Consider the following 17,320-nt stretch of genomic DNA (forward strand, 5'->3'; position numbering starts at 1 on the left):
TGCTCTATTGCTTGCCTAATAACTGTTTAGTCATACAGTTAATTTGTATAGAAAGTTTTCCTCTGAAAAACTTTGAACTTATATATTTAATAGGTATTTTTTCTGTAGGCATGACAGCATGATAACATGATTAGCAGAGTTGAAGAGAAGATAACAGAACAGGAGACAGAGTTACAATTAAAAAAATCATCCTTGATGATTTTGGAAAACAAAAAAGCATTTCAAATATAAATAGTACTGTGTCACAAAAAGAATAGCCTGCAGTTCAGGAGAGCTGGGTGTAAAATCTCACTGAAGTAATACATGGTGGGGAATTATTGCTAAGCACTGGATCTGCAGAATGAGCTCTGGAATCACAGAGGGTCAGCATATGCCACCACACTGCTGCAGAGGTGCCTTATGTGACATGGAAGAAGTAATGTACCTGCTGTACTCAGTTCTGTCAGCCCTGTTTTAGGATATGAATCCAGCTACAAAAATATGAGAACCAATTAGAGAAAGTCCAGAGCAGAGGAACAAGCAAAGTCAAAGGTTAAAAAAGTTCACTTATGAGGAAAGATGGATGAAGTTGAGGGGTCTTCCCTGAAAAAGTATGTTGAAATATTTTCAAGCAAGTCTTTGAAGAAGAAGGGAAAAAATTGTGATCTTGAGTGAGAATAAGACAAAAAATGTTCAGATTCTCAAATTGTCTCAAATTGACTTTTTCCATCACTGGAGATCTTTAACAGTAACTGTTCCTGAAGGAAACATGAAATCTGGAATGCAGGTTCAGTTTGCTTTCAGCTTTCTAGCAGAGTTCATTGAAAGGCAATAACCTCCACTGTCTTAACCTTTGTCATGGATTTGTAGTCCTCTTATTTCACCCATCATGTGACTTCATAGCATATGTTTTGCTAAAGGGAGGTATGAACTACCCATAAGACACCACAAGTAGATTTTCTAATTTTTTTTAAATAATCTTCTGTTTCAATCCTGAACACTCTTCAGCATCGTTGAGTGGAGAAGGGAAAGAAGTTTGTTTACTTTAAAAGCAAATTAAAACTTAAGTTAAAAATAATAAAGCTAAATGAAAATAAAAGTTAAGAGATTTTAAAATATTCTCATGTAGCTGAAAGCACAAATTTGTCAGGAAAGAATGTGAGCATAAAACTCACAATTTTCTTAGTAAGCAGAAATAGCAATTTGCAGCAGAGAAATGTGCCACAGCATGCTTTGCCTACCTTATGAGGTTGTTTTCTGCTCTTGTCAAGTTTGGCTTTCAAAAGATTTTTCCTTTGGAGACCTTTTGGAAGCAGCAGTGAAGCCTGAAAATTTGCTTTCTCTAATCATCTTTGGAAATTTTAGTATGAAATGACAAGTTTCAGTGTTCCGTTATTTAGCATTACTTTTTTTTCCCAGAGATGATCACCAGGAAAAGGAAAGAAAAAATCCCCAAATTGATGCATCAAGAATGTAACTTCAGGATTGTTGTTCTTGAAGCAATTACTATATATAATATATAATATTATAACAAAAGTAAAAAATATTTTCTTGGAAGACTGATGTAATGACAATTAATCTTACTAGAAATTTGTAATTTACTGGAGAGCAAAGTAGTGTTTGTTGTGCCTTGCTTGTGATGGGAGTTTTCACAGTGCAGTGACAGGAACAATATGCAAAAATGCTTTGTGTCAACTGTGCAGAATGCAGAGTTACTAATACAGGTTTTCAGGCACAGGCAGGTCTTCTGTTAGTTAAAAGTGGAATGTCTGGGGAAAAAAATTGTCAGTGAAACAGAAGTAAAAAATAAGGAAAAATCTCTTGAGGAGTTAAATATACTGTCAAACTTGTATGAGTGTGCACTGTAGACAGGCCAGGAGCATAGGACACTGCAGTCACAGAATAGTTACTCAACATGTTCATTTATGATTTCAGGGGAAGATGGTTTTATATTTAATTTTTGCCACTCAGTAAATCATGTTTTCTCGTGCCAGTAGTCTTTGCTTAAGCTCTATCAGTCGGGGAAGCTGCCCATCCACAGATCTGTTTAGATCCTTTGTGAAGTGAGGTCTGATATATTCCAACTACCTCAGCCTTCCTACAGGTGCAGAGGGCAGGCAGAGTGTGGGAACTAGGAACTACAGTGATGCCAGATACCATAAATAGCAGGTATTTCAGCTGTCTGCAACACAGTCTTTATCATGAGGTGGCAGCTATAATTTCCTTCCTTATCCTTCTTACTTCCTTTTAATATTATTAATTTACAGGGCATGGAGCCAGCAATTCAGTGTTTAATACCAAGAATGTATGGATCCTCAGCATCTCAGACGACTACCTCACTGTTGTACAAAAGGTCTTAAAATTAATCAGATTAAGAGACCTGTGTGTTGAAATAAAGTATTTGATATAGTTATTGAAAGATAGATAGAAACTTTTTGGGTGTTGAAAAGCTTCAGTGGTAATTGTTACCCACATTTTATGGTGGCAGAAGAGAGGGGAGTGAGGCAGGAGAAATAACCATTTTAGGGACTGAAGCTGGAGAGGTGACAGATACCACTTTATCAAACATAAGTACACCTTTAGTGCAGAACAGCAGCAAAATAGTCACAGCAAAGCCCAGCATATCAAAAAAGTTGTGTTTGGATATACTGTTTATCTTTTTGGTCTTGTTTACTTAATGCATATGGTACCTGATTTTTTTTATATATATATTAGCCAAAATTAAAAGGACTGTTTCAAGATCCATAAGCCTGATGATGTTGTATATGCACAGTGATAGCAGATATATTACTCTGTATCATTATTGCTTGTAGAATTATTTAAAAATCTATCCAAGTATTTTGTTGACATCTTTCTTTTATTTACACCTCTTAGATTTTTGGTTTATGAGCAGCAAAAGCAAACTGTCACTATTTGCTGCAAATTGAAGCTTTTAATATCTATGTCTGTTCTACAACATTTGTCAGCTTTGAGTATTCTGTCAGTAGAAAATAAAAATAGCAGGAAATCTCAGCAATAGTGACACCGAAAATTTATCTGCTTATGCTCAAAAGGTGTAAAATGCAGGTTTCTAGAATAAGCAATTGTAGTTTTTCTTTAAAAAATTGCATTTGCTGTGGCTAACACTAAACTCTACATGCATCACCACCAAAATAAATGACAAAGAATTTGTACGCAGTGTAGTTATCTACACAAAATACTATTAAACCCTTTACACAGTGAGAGCCAAATAGATATGGTTTGTCAGAATCCACATTGAGTGCATTTGTTGGATACAAAGAAGTTGTTGTAGAAATGCTCTGAAGAGTAGTTCTGCTCAAAAAACAGTGTGTTTTTCAGCTTGTAAAACTTTACTGTCATGTCACAGTGTTTTAAAGTGAAAAGATATTTCAAATGTGAACTTTTTCTAATAGCACTGTTTTATATAATCTGAAAGTGTGCTTTGTAAAACAGGTATGTATAAAGAATGAAATTAAAAGTTTATATACACCATCATATTTTATTTTGTTGTTCTTATTATTCAGTGTTGCTGAGGAAAATGCTCATTTGATAATTTTCCTGAGTTTTCTCTTTTATTTAAGATTTTCTTTATTGCTCACAAGTATTTTTCTCTCCTTAAAGAAAAAATGGAACCAGCTAATACATCAACTTTAGTGGCTTTATTCATTAGTGAAGCATGCTTAGAGCAACAGTACAAACTGTGAGGTTCAAATGTATTATATTGTGGTGGAGTACTTGTTACAAAACAGGAATATATTTGGACAGCCCTGGCTGGACTTTGACTTGTCTTTAACTGAAGTGTTTTGCTTGCAATGGGACTAGCTCAGTTCTACTATCACAAGTGTGTTATATCTAGCCTGGAGCACTGTTTTCCACCTAAAACAATTTCTCCTTCAGATTCACTTTTCTCTCATTTTATTTCTGAAACATCAAACCAAGTAGTTATGGTTTTAGTCTTAGGAGATCTGTAGTCTTTCTGTTCAGTAGTGGATGGCTAATCTTTTAATTGTGTTCTTCTTTTCTGACAGTCCAAAGTCAGTAGCTATCGTTTTCCTCTCCAATAAACCATCTTGTTTGCAGTCCTCCTTTAAAATTGTGAGGCTTGTTTTGCCAGAAGATGAATGTGATTAAAAAAATACTTTCCATTTTAGGAGAGAGTCTACAAAAATTTTATCTGATCAAAAAGAAGTGTTACAAGATTGAATTCCTGTCTGCTGCAGAAGTAATTTTTGTCTGACAGTGCCTTCAGTCTGCTGTCAGTGTCTTTCAGGAGTAATACAGGAATGTAAAGATTGAGGGGGGGAGACTTACCTAGAGAGGGATAAAATTATTCCTCTGGAAAATAGTTTTTGTTTGTTTATTTCACAGCAAAGGCTTGAGCCTGTTCTTAAATGAAAGGGCAACACAACCTAGATGGGCCCAGCAGGGAGAAAGTTACACATAGGACTTGTTTAATTTAGATAAAGGCAAAAAATTTCTTAATTCTGTGGTTTTTTCTTTTAGATTTTGTTGAGAAAAAATTGTAAATAGGTGCATGACCATAATAAAAATAATTGTTTTGTCTAGGAGTTCATTGTGCAATTGAAGCTTGTAAATTCTGTAACTTTCAAAATATTTATTAGTTTAAGATATGTATACCTGTAAAAGTAACTAAAAGTGACTTGTGTATTCCACATCTAAAAAACTGTAACAAAATCTATTTAGCCTGAAATCATATTGACAAAAATGTGAAAATTTAGTCTATTGGGTGACAAAACAAAATTTATTATTTTAGATTTGCTGTACAGCAAAAATAGTTGAGGAGTTGAAAATTCAGATCTTACAGCCTTTCAGTGGCATTACCCAGTTAGGAAAGGAAGGCACTTAAATTACTTAATTACTATTGGAAAATGTCATAAAATAAAAAATACAAATCTTCAGAAATAAACCTGAACATTCTACCTTGGGAAGGAAGTGATGAACCATGATGTGTTAGAGTGCTGTTAAATAGTTAGTGACATGATACAGTGAAAGAAGGAACTTTACTAAATGTTTCTCATAATCCAGGAATTTAGAGAGATAATCTGGCACAGAAGGAAGAAGGGAGGTGGTTTGGGTTTTAGCACATCATTCATTTCCAGCCTCATTCTGCTGCTGTCTGAAGGCAAGATCACTCCCTTTCATATTCCCTTCACTATTGTTCCCACAGAAGAGAAATTGGGCTGCATGGACCAGACAGAAATCTGCCCTATAGCAGCAGTAGTGGTCCGTAACACATGCCATCACCTGACTCAGGCACTACATCTGGATACACCAGTACCCTCCAGATAGCAACTTTTGCCTTTGGAAGAAGCTGTATTTCCATCTCCTGGACATTTTTTGAATGCAGCCAGAGTACTCATGTTCAGGGGTAAATGCATAATAGTCAGGTTATTGGAGATGGATCCACCTAAAGCTCTGTGAGCAGAAAACCTTACTATTCAGTGATACAGGCATGGGAGTTCAAAGAAGGTTGTGCAGAAGTCACCTGTGGTTGACAGGAGGGCAGAGTGACCCATACCAAGGAGATGCATTGAGAGTTGGGCAGGCACCTCCTCTTATGTCAGCATCTGTTTGGCATGGGCAGTGCAGCAGTGAATTGCAGAGGGTCACGTACTTCACCTGTTGTACTGTGCCAACAGGTGACCCAGTAAAGTAGTGTCTCTGGCACCTGCTCCCCACCAAGTTGCCATCTTGGAAGAGCTGGAGGAATAGTTTCCTCCACAGAGGACAGATTAAATGAGCCCTGTTTTCCTCTGAGAAATAATGTCTTCTGGTACCTGTTGGGTTTCTGCAATTTGGATACACGCAGTCTGACATGCCACTCATGCAAGATTACTGACCCATGGTCTGTATGGAGTCACTGCTGCACTGGCTGAGACACTACCATTAATTCAGGGTCAATTCAGCTTTTGGGGCTGGAAGCTATTTTTAAGATCTCAGCTGCTACAAGGTTCCCTGCCCTTTCTTCGGTGCTGAGGCTCAGAACAAGGGTGAGATGCATGGTCACATCACCTTTCAGAGTACCAGCTGAGACCCTGAGACCTACCAGAGCTCTCCTTCATGGCCTGAGACAAAGGTGCTGTACCCCTCCAGTGGAGTCACTTGCCATTTACTGGATGGCTGGAAGACACATGCAGATAGCTCCTGCAGGAGCAGCTCCTCAGCTGTCACTCCACAGCCCGGAGGTGGGATCTGCTGTGATCCTGGTGACTTGTTAAGTCATGCCATTTGTGAAACTGCACCTTAGATAACACAGGGGATTTTTGTCCATCTCATTTTTTCATATGGTCAGCATGCATATGGTTTAGGCAAGTTTTGAAATACAGAGAACTTTAAAAATATTTTTCTTGTACCCATGAAATATCTCACCTGCCTTTTGCCAGAGTTACAGAAGCTTCAAAGCAACCATATAATGATATGAAATAGTTTTCTTTTAATAACATCTAGTGGTCCCAGTTCATATTTATGTTTTCTAGATTTGTAACTCCAACACAGTATTTTTAAAAGTCAGATAAAGTGGTCCCATCTATTGGTTATATTTTTTGATGCTTTGGAAGATCTGTTTAGTTTTTATGTTGGAAGCCAGCAGGCTATTTTAGAACCTGATGAAAAACATTGAGAAGTAATCATAAAGCAAGGCTTTGGGAAATCACAGGAAGCAGAGTTCCTCGTAAATATATTAGATCTGTAGTACGATTTAAGGACAGTACTTTTAAAGAGAATGTGTTTTGCAGAAATAACATTTGTCTTCAAGTCATTCTTCACAGGTAAGCACCCTTCCTTTGGTGCATTGCAAGAACTGCTTGGCGTGTAAATAATATCAGGAATGTCCCTGGGAGCAGGGCCTAACATGGAACAAATGCTTCTCTGGTGCTTCTGCTCCCAGAGAGCTCTCCCTTTGTGTTTCATATGGCAGTCCAAGCTGATGGCTCAGATATTTTTAAGAAAGCTTTTCTTGCTGTCTTCTGTCCCCACATCTTTACACACTTCAAATTTTGAGCAATTATTTCTTCTTTCACTCCAGCTGTTTCCTAGGCATTGCCAGTTGAAATGGTTTTCCTGTGCTCATTGGTTCAGTAGCTTTGGTGAATTGGTTCAGTGACAAATGCCTTTCAAAGTTGTCCCTCAGACTTGCAGAACAGTGCTCTGATGTGACAGGTAATCCCAGTGCCTTTGAAAGAAGAACTCTCAATATAACTGCATTTTATTATTCACACTTGGGCGATAGTGATCTTTTCTTTACTTTCGTCAAAGTCTGTGTGCAAAAGAATATGTATGTGTTTGTAATTTAATGAATGAGTCTATTGTCCTTTTCACCTCGATTCTCCCAACCCTAAAAAACAAAAAGAAGAAACAGCCTACTTCTTAGAAGCAATTTTGATTAATGCATTGTTTCAAAATTCTGACATCAGGAAATAGAAGAAACGTATTTTGGATAACTGAATTTTTCTGGAAGACCTGCTTTTAAAAGTGGGTTTATATCTTTGCTTGGGTTAAGTGATATAGCAAATGCTTTTGATACAATATTTGTGTTTCATCTGAAGGCTGTAAATATTTTTTTTCAGATCTGCCTCTGATAACCCTGTGTCTGGCAGAAATTCTCCCTCTGACTGAAGCGTATCCATCATTCTTCAGAGTATCTATCATTGCACAGTCTGATTCAATAAGAGATTATATCTTATTATCTTTCCAATGAGTCACCATATTTATGGATTTAACTAGTATTGTCCAGATGTATCATCTTTGATTCAGTGTTTTGGGTGCTCTGGGACTTAGTCCTCATACACCACATACTGGAGGTTGCTGTTATGTGGTGCAGAGAAATCCCAGGGACCACTTTTATCTATGAGTGGTATCAACAGATAACAATTGGGGTTTTGTTAGTGCAGAGTTTATATATTCAGTTTTGTTAAAAGGATATGTTAAGAAAAACTTCAGTTTATCTTGTAATGCTGAAAAGTCTAATCTGATTTGGTAGTTAGGGTTTTCACATAGTTTCTTTTTCACAGAGGGCTGCACACATATATTTACTGTTGTTTGGTTATTCAGTGTTATGCTAACTCTCAATAAATATTCACTGATTTTATGTGGATATATCAACTCTTTTGAGAATTAAAAGGCATGAGGCATATTCAGATTGAAACTTCAAGAAGTCTGAGTTGTGGATTATGTGACTCTTGATAAGTTTTAGGCTTTTTTGGTTTTAGGTGATGCTTCACATGGCTTTGCATGTTGTTCAGACATCTGTTTTAACTCTCCGTGTGTAATTAGTTGAAAATTGTTTTGGTTTTCTGCTTTTTGTAATTACAGTAAATTACTTTATAACCTTGTTAAAATCCTCCTAAAAAAAAACCACTGCAAATGAAAACACAGGAAGAATGCAGAACCAGGTGTGCTTTTTTAATGATGACAAATACAGTACAGATTTCACCAGGTTAGAGGTCAGACAAGACATCTTTTCTTATTTGTGCATTTTCAGAAAATAATTTTAGGAAATAATTGAGAAGATATGTTTGCAAATAAAGCAGAAGACATGAGGAACTGTGCTTCTATGGTAGTAGTATTGCCAGTAAGGCAGTAGGGGAAGGAAGTTAATTACAGAATTTTAACAGTTTACAGATGTTTAAAAAATGCAACCACTAGTCAGAGTAATATTTTTCTATTGCTTATTACTAGTGGAATATGGACAGTTTTAACCTGCATGGCAAGGAAGACCTTTTCATAGCAGTATACAAGTAAATTAACTCTTTGATCGTGCTTTTCCCTGAAATACTTAAAACATATTGTTAGAAATATTGAATAAGGGGGAACTCCTTCATTGCTCAGAGCATGGGCTGGGTTCTGTTTCTAGCTCTTCTGGTGCTTAAAGCACTTTTCTTGAGGCCATCCAATTACAGCAATCTGTTAACCTCTTTGGAGAAGAAAACTGAAACCCATGTCCAAAGAGATGAATGAGATGAACCTGGGGGCAGACAGCTCACTGAATAGGTTTTTGATTAAAAAATTACCTTGTTCTTAAGTAGTGATTGGGGAATTTCTGAGAAACAGATGAGAATCTGATATAGAAAAATTCTTGCATTTCCTGCCAGAGAAGGTTGTTCATACAGGCTGCACATGGCCTAAATAACCAGCTTTTAGAAAATCTTCTTTGCAGGAGTCTGTAATTTCAGTGCATTTTTGAGACACAGTTGCTAGTTTTCCCAACAAATGTTCCTGATGGTTACTGCATGCAGGTAGCAGCCAAGCAAAGAAGTAATTCTCATGGAAGAAAAAATCCTTATTTTCAAGCAGTAAAGGCATGATCCATATAATTTATTAATTTATTAGTTTTTCAACCTTCAGAGTGCCTTCACGTAATGCCTTAGACTTTCCAGATTAAAGGGGGTGAGAATTTAAGTGATGAAAAGCATCAGGCAGAAATTCCCCAAGTCAATTCCAAGGGAATGTTATGGTCACCCAGATGAGAGGGGGCATACTTAGTGAAGTTACTGGGCTGTTTTGGGGAGGGAGCTGGCTCAGCAGGCAGAGAGAGGTGGTGCAGCTCAGTAGGCAGATGCAATGCACAGGAGAACATCTCTCCAAACTCTTAAGCACTCACAGGTCACTTAAATGGTATTTGTATTTGCACTCCAGCATACTTTTGTATAGCTTGTAAATCCAGTTGTCCTGGGGTGGGATCTTTCCAGTGCCAAATCCTCTGACCCAGTATGGCCTTCTCTATCCCACTTTTTTCTGACTTCTGGTTGGTTAGTTCCTGTATTCTGGGCACGTGTGGCTAGTTTAAAATAGCTGCCTAGTGGGCATCACTGTGTGTGATAATAATGGATCTAGTACTCAAGACCACACATGGCCAGTGAGGTCAGAGCTCATTTGATCTGTGTCTAGCAAAGTTGCTGATTATTCCTAAATAGAGACTGGAAAATCTGAGTCCTCCATATTTTATTGCATTATCCAAGCTGCACCATTATGTCTTTTCCTTAAAGCTGGAATTGGTTGTAAACTTTGCAAAACTAGTTTATTTCATTCTGGTGGGATTTCTTCAGATCCCATTAAGTTACAAATCAGTCATTCCCAGGAAAGAGTGAGAGCAGGTGTGGGGAAGAGTTGTTGCCTGTGTGCTGTTTCACTTGCAGACCCCTGTGGTGGTCCTGGCTGTTCAGCAGCTGCTGTTTGCTGTGCTGCTTGGTGTGACTTGTCTGCTGTGTCACTCTTCTGATTCTGAAGCATATTGGCTGGCTGGCTTGGCAGGTTTCTTTCTACTGGCTTTGTATTCCTGGATAAAATTTCTTGCAAATGTAGTGGCTCCTTCTCCTCTGTCTGGTTGATTTCCAGTAGGTGTGGGGCTATGGTGATTGTTGTTAAGATTTGAAAAGGGTTCATAGTATTTCACAGTTTGGAGTACCCCAAATTGTGTGCTACTCACTGGCGTCTGAGGCTTCCTGAGAGGCAGTTGAAATTGGTAGCTTGTGGAGTTAGAGTATTCTTCTCTGTCAAAGAAATTGTGATTGTCAGAACAGAAAGTGTTCCCTCACAGGTAAGTAAAAGGAATATAGAAGTCCTGTTAATAGATATACCTGTAAAATATCCGTGACTTTTTCTTCAGTTCTTTTCTGCTGTGTGAAAGAAAGACCTTCAGGGTTGTGTTTCAGTTGTCTATTTTTGCTCTGTCCATCTGAATCTTTCTTGTATCCTGTTAATTAAATGTAAACCTCCTTGCAGTCATTTCAGTGGGTTACAATCTACTCTGCTGGTGTCTTTGTGTACTGTTTGTGTTCCCAGTGTGACTGCAAGGAGGCAACATTTCTGAGTCATTTGTGGGCTTGTTTGCTTATCACGCTAGCTGGTCCACCCACTGAATTTTTGAGTATAGTGTTGACAGTGGTGTCAAAGGCTAGATCTTCTACCCTGGAATGTTAGAAAAGGGTAGAAGGTATATCCAGTAATCTCTTACACTTCTAAAAGTAAAATAGAAAGATTGTTCACTGATGCAAGGCGTCCTTTATGCTGCTCCAGCTTGCACCTAGCAATCCCCATGGTATGTAAAACAGAGCATGCCTTGCTTTTGTCTGTTCTTGAGAGGAAAGTGTGATACCCAGCATGCCAGAAAGCATTGGAGCTGGCTTTAATGAGTACGAATAACAGTAAAGATACAACAACATACGGCTCAGCAGTCCTGTGCAGCTGAAACTCATAGCACTGCTTCTGTTGTCTGTGCTGCCTTGGCTGGGAAGTCACTTCTTCCCTTTCAGTACAGACCTGTAGTTAAGCAATGACTCATCCCTTTCTTGCACTGACATTGACCTCAGCAGTTGCTCCTTTTCTGTGTCAGAGCAGATGAGAGGAGAATCAAGCCTGCAATCCCAAAAAGAAGAAGTGCTTAAATTTGATCTCATGAATAAGTACTGAATCCTAATTTCATACTATTTCTGGTCTTTGGATGGAGAGAGCAATATATTAGGAATTAAATAATAGTTTTGAAGCAGGATTGAAAATGCAGCTTCTGCAGTTGCTCCATTATGACCTTAACTGTGTAACTGTGCCCAGTGATGGGACCCCAGCAAGGAGACCATGCTGACTTTGTTCATTTTTTCATGTTGGCTGCCTCTGCCATCCAGCATTCTGGGGTTTTTTTGCTTTCTTCTAAAATAGGCAAGTAGGATAAGTTCTTACTAAAAGATTATGTGCACTGAATGGTGACAAACTTTTCTGTTGAGTTACTGTAATGCTGCCCTGTTACATGACTCAACAGTTGCATTTTAGGTGACACTAGTGCTTTTGCCCTAAAGCTTCTTGTTAGGTATTAAGACTCTATTACAAGTCTTCTGACATCACTTTTGAGATGCTCGGGTCCAGCAATGTTAGCATGATTTGGTCAGATATTAATGTCTTTCCTCTCAGAGAAGGCAGATATTATTTAGGCAGTGTCATTTCAGTTGTGTTCAAAACTCAGACGTGCAGTGTTAGTGCCTGGTGTTTGACACTTTGGAAGAAGGTGTTTTTATGTCAGTAATTCTGAGTAGGGAGAAGTAAGATCCTTGAGAAACAGCTTTCAAATTGTGGGGTAGACTTTGTACTGTCCAAAAGTTAATACATTCAAAATTAGAAATTATGTGTTAGTTATACATCCTGTGTCTGTTTTTAAGATACTGATAATAATTACTGTCTGAACTCCCTTTGGACTAATAGCAATGCTGTTCACAAGCAAGAGGATTAAAACTTAATGGCTTAACTAGAAAAAAAAAATTAATTTAGGTTAGATTGTAATGGTGAAGCATTTTTTTAAAAAGGCTGAAAAAGAAAGATCAAAACTTTCTCAGCTGCCCCCTCCACTCAAACACTTTCTGTCTCTAAGAGGAAGTTGCTGTAGGGGCCCTGTAAGAAATTACTCATTGCCCAATGATAAAAGCTGAGCTATTGTTTTTTGGGTGTTTTGTGTCTGTTTTTTAGCAGGTCTTCTTGATCAAGCTGTGTGTATCTAAACTTACATTCAGGAGAGAGTAAAAAACAGCATGTTTTTATGGTAATGATATGTCCCATGTTTTCTTTACATTTGTGGTTTTCCAAGTATGTTCCAGACGATACCTTAACTACCTCCAACTGTCTCCAGTTTGCCAGGGACAAAGACCAGATGGACTGAGACATTTGCCAAAAATTGCAGCCCAGTGGTTGGAAAGGACATGAAACAAAACTAGATCATGAGGTTAAAATATTTAATAATGGTAGGTAACACGGGTAAAGCTGTGTGCAGTGAAGGATCAGGGATGTGTCATTCCAGCATCCCAAATCAAAGGACTTTGCAGGCATCCCCGTGTCTCTCTCTACAGCAGCTCCGGTAGAGCCGTCTGATTTGAGCTCAGTTTTGCAAAGTTCCATTCCCTCCTGAGCAGTGTTCCAGTAAGTGGGTCCTGAGGAAAGCTGTGCATTGATCTGACAGGGATGTTGAAAGATCATTACTGCTGAGCAAGGCAGGGCCCTGTAAACCTGTCACGTTAACGCAGCAGTGCCTGTAACAAGCTGTGTTCATACGCTCTGGTAGAAAGGGAAAAGCACTTCCTCCTCCAGATGTGAGGTGAGGTGTTCAGTAAACCTGTCCTTGTGCTCTCTGCTTTATGGAGTATAAGAGTTTAGACATTGTTTTCTGGTTTATATTTATTTGTGTGCCATTTGAACTGCAGGCTGTAGTAGTCAGAGATCAATAAGCCTAAGATATGTATAGCGGGGAGGAAGAAAAATTAAAGTGATCTGCTAGGAAAGGATCAGATCTGATCGAGGATGCCTGGCTGAGGGGAGTCATTTCTACCTCTCACACCAAGGATAAGTGAACAGCATATTGAGCATCCCCTGAAAGCCACTGCAGAAGCAACTCCATGCTGGGGGCCTGTCCCTCATGAGAGGAGAACATCTGTAACTGATACAGATGTGTAGATGGTCTCAGTATTAGCTGCCTTGCTCTTCTCACAGAGTAATTTAGCCTGTAAAAGAGACCCACAAACTTGTTGTTAATAAGCTGCTTCTGGTGTAGAAATATGCAGGGGTGTTTTTTTAAAAAATTTTGTGTGTTTGTTTCAGTTTTTTTATGAGAAAAAAAACCCAAGTGGAACAGCAGGTATGAAGAGCTTCAGTTTTAAAGTCTCACACCAAGTCATCCTTGCCAGAATTTATCTATAAACAAACAGGATGATTTGTGAGGTGGGACTTGATCTGAGATTTTAGATAAGAGAGATGACATAGAGAAATGCTTCATAAGAGATAACTTAAAGTATGTTCATAGCTTAAAAAAAGGTAATGAAGTTGGTGGTAACCTTCTCAGACCATATTTCAGCTTGTTAGTTTTGCTTAATATACATGTGGCACAGTGTGAGTTTCTTTAAACTGTAAAGTTTAAAGTGTAGTTCTGTGTTTCCAAAGGCCAGTGTAAGGAGGATGGGCAGCAGCAGAAGTTTGAGTGGATGCTGTGGTGATAGGAATGCCTGACAGTGCTGGATAAAACATTTTTTATTTTCCAGCTGACTGGCATCTAGAACTAAACACTTGATCCCACATCTTTTAAATTAGTTGGTGGAACAACATCATTGCCAGATTGAGCAGGTAAAATGGCATTGATGTCCCTAAGGAAACTTCTCTGAGAAAAAATTTAATTATTCAGCTTAACTCCTCATTTTTAGATAGAGAATTATCAATTAGGCTTAGAGGGTTTAAGCATAGAATCCAAAGGAGAAATTAACCCTGTTCAATGCAAGGGACTGGAGTTTTACCAATAGCTTGAATTAAAGTTGTCAGTTCCTTGCTGCCAGTCTGCTGGGATGAAAGTATGCCTTGAGTGCAGAGAAATCGTGGCACTCCTCATTTCCCCCACTCCATCATAAGCCAGGAAGTCTTAGCCCTCTTGTTTAGCCACTTGCTTGGGGTTTTATGTGTATCTTTGAACAAAGGAATTGTGCATACAATTTTATACATAAATCCTGACTGAAACAGCTTTTGGATTTCTTAGGTTTAGCCCACTGTGGACAGCACAGCTGAGCCATTGAGAGCGCTGAATGACTGTTCTCAGCCAGTAGGTCACTCTTCCTTCCATCTCAGTAAAAAATTGTGAAACCTGGGGATTTTGTCCAACACAGAAAATAATTAGAAGCTTCAAGCCAATCAACAGGACTCAGATTCCTTTCTCAGGAGCAGCAGGAGTGTGAATATATTAACCCATGGTGTTCTGCTGGAATCCTAGCATCTTACCTACCCTGATGATGTAAAAGCAGCCCTGTGTTGGATTCAGTCCCCGCTCAGTTAAAAAAAAAGGGATGGAGGCGAGAGATAAAAGAAATATTTGAGCACTTGAAAACAAGTATTGATTTGTAGCCCTGCAGACACTTGATATAATGTCAGTTATTATGAAAGTACATGGGTTTGGTATGAAAGTCTCTCAAAAAATATATTGGATCATTTATACAGAGATAAAGAGATAAATATTGTTTTAAAACTAGAGCTTGGGAGCATCTATTTTTTACATATTGTTGCAATGAAATGTGAAACACTTGTTCCCAGGTTTTTAGCTGGTCATCTGCATGAATTGCAGTGCTGCTGTAAATATTTCTCAACATGGACAGGTAGATGCTCTTGGAAAAACCGGAACAAATTCTTAAGTTGCCAATATTGTCACAAAGTCTCCCTGCAGAGTGAAGTTGTTTGACAAAGTGTTTCCCTGGTGATTTGGCTGCAGATGAAAATGTCTTCCGCAATAAAATTCTGTGCTCAGGTCTCAGTTCTCTATGCTCATCAATCAGCAAATGACATATCAAGGATTTTTTTGCTGGATTAGTTAATATGGTGGGGAAAATATGTGAGGCATCAATAGTCCTATTTTTATACATGGAGTTTTGTTATTCTTAAACACACATTGTTTTTAAAAATATATATTTTGTTGTCTTGAGCTTCCTTTAATAATCAGTAGTGCTACAATAGAATTCATATAAAACTAAATTTTATGTACTTAGATTTTCTTGCCTGGAGATAATGCCTACTCTCTGATAATCACTGTCAGTCATAGGAAGGAGAGAGCTGGGGGAAGGGTGGAGAGATGTACATTTAGTGACAGCATTTCTACCCTCAGTGCACTGTCCTTTGTGGGTTAATATATTAATGTTTTGCCAATAAATGGCATTTTGTCAAATTTTTATGGCCCTGTGTGTTGTAAACACAGTTTTTCTGGGGATAATCATGATCCTCATCTGCTGATACTTTCATAAGGTATCATTAATGGCTTTAGAAAGTTCAATTACGTGGCTGCAAAGAAATAAATTGCCTTATAGTTTAATTACCCCTAATATAACAGCAGCAAATATCTCCTGGGAAGCTGCCTCCTGTGTTACTAGATGACTGTCAATGATGAAGTTGCTTTCCTTAAAGGGTGCTCTGTTAAGGGAGATTGTTTCACAGTGTTTTATGCTACATCTGTTTTATGCTGCCACTACTAAATTTTATAAAGGAATTTAAAATATGACAGATGTCAGTAATAACTTTTATTTCATGCCTGCTATTTAAAGAAAAAAAAACAGAACTTAGTGCAATTCCTATAAAGATTTATAAGAAATGTTTCATAGGAAATCCTTTTAAAATACTTTTAAAATATTTTTGGAATGATTATATGGGATCCAGGAAAATGTCTTAAAACACATTTTAGCAGATCCCCTCCGTGCAGTGTGTGCCCATCTGCTGTGAAAATATATTAAGAAGGGACCTTCATTTTTCTACTTAAGTGTCTCAGAACAGAGTTACTCCTCTTCATATCCAACCACCAGAGAGGTAAAAAAATAAAAAAGCACAGATGGAAAGATGAGTATCCTATGTAAAAAAAAGAAGCAATAAAAGGATGAGAAACAAGAAGAGGAAAGAAGAAAGCATAAAAGTGGTACAGGAGGAAGACTAGTAAGAAGATGCAGGCTGATGAGCTGGAAACAGTAAAGAAATGGGAAAAGCTAAAATCCTGAACAGGGAATATATATGAGAAGGATTGGCTGATTAGACAAAGGTAAGAGATAGAAGGAAGTGAAATAGCAGAAACATTGAGCAGTTAGTAAAAGCAGAAATCAAGGACACAAATAATCAAAGGATAGGATATAAGACAATATTTTCTGCCTTTTCTTCCCATCACCAATCAGTAGATGGGAGAGAGGCATGCCAGGCAAATGTCAAAAGCACAACCACCTTGTATTTTGTTGCTTCTTCTCTTCTTAGGACTCTGGCTTTTCTTTTTATGATTTTTTAGTTTGGGTCAACTGCACTTCCTTTAATATCACTAAATTGCCAAACTCAGTGACTGCTTTGAATTACTTAAATCATATGATTTTAGGATCATAGCTTGAACTAAGGGGCTTTGAAATTATTCTGAGCCATTGTGAATCATCTCTTCCTCTTGCTTCTAGAAAAGTGCAGATTTCAGTACATCCCCTCCCTTGTTTTAATCCAGCAACTAACAAATGCTCTGACTTGATAACTGAAGTGTGTAAGGGTGTGCAGCCTTCAGTAAATACAGTGGTGATGCATAATCTCAAGCATCTCCCTGTCCCTGGGGTGGTGAGGTGGCTCCAGAAGAGCTCCCAGGGTTCAGAACTGACCAAGGTTCCTGACTGTGCAGGGATGCAAACCCCATGGCTGTGCTGTGGCCCACCCTTTTCTTTGCTGGCTAACAAAGGTTAGGTAGAGCACTGAATAAAAGAGCAAGGCTTTTTGAGTGATAAAGCCCTGGCACTTTTTTTCTCTCCAGAACAGAGTGGACAAGGGAGTGTGCCCTGCCCTTTCCTTTGGGCAATTTCTTCACAGCAGGGGT

General features: G+C 38.2%; 1 protein-coding gene across 3 annotated transcripts in view; it reads left to right on the forward strand.

Moving 5' to 3' along the window:
* Positions 1-17,320, forward strand: part of RSU1 (Ras suppressor protein 1) — a 101,561-nt gene that overhangs the window by 64,573 nt on the left and 19,668 nt on the right. Inside the window, exon 9 of one of the 3 annotated variants that reach the window (XM_033511815.1) lies at positions 2,247-3,441. The exons of the other annotated variants lie outside the window; for them this stretch is intronic. Within the exon in view, the coding sequence (XP_033367706.1) occupies position 2,247 (1 nt within the window). The 3' untranslated portion in view covers positions 2,248-3,441. Of the gene's footprint in view, positions 1-2,246; positions 3,442-17,320 lie in introns of those variants that run through there. 3 annotated transcript variants of the gene reach the window in all.

The sequence above is a fragment of the Parus major genome, chromosome 2, assembly GCF_001522545.3.
Source record: "Parus major isolate Abel chromosome 2, Parus_major1.1, whole genome shotgun sequence".
Taxonomy (NCBI): domain Eukaryota; kingdom Metazoa; phylum Chordata; class Aves; order Passeriformes; family Paridae; genus Parus; species Parus major.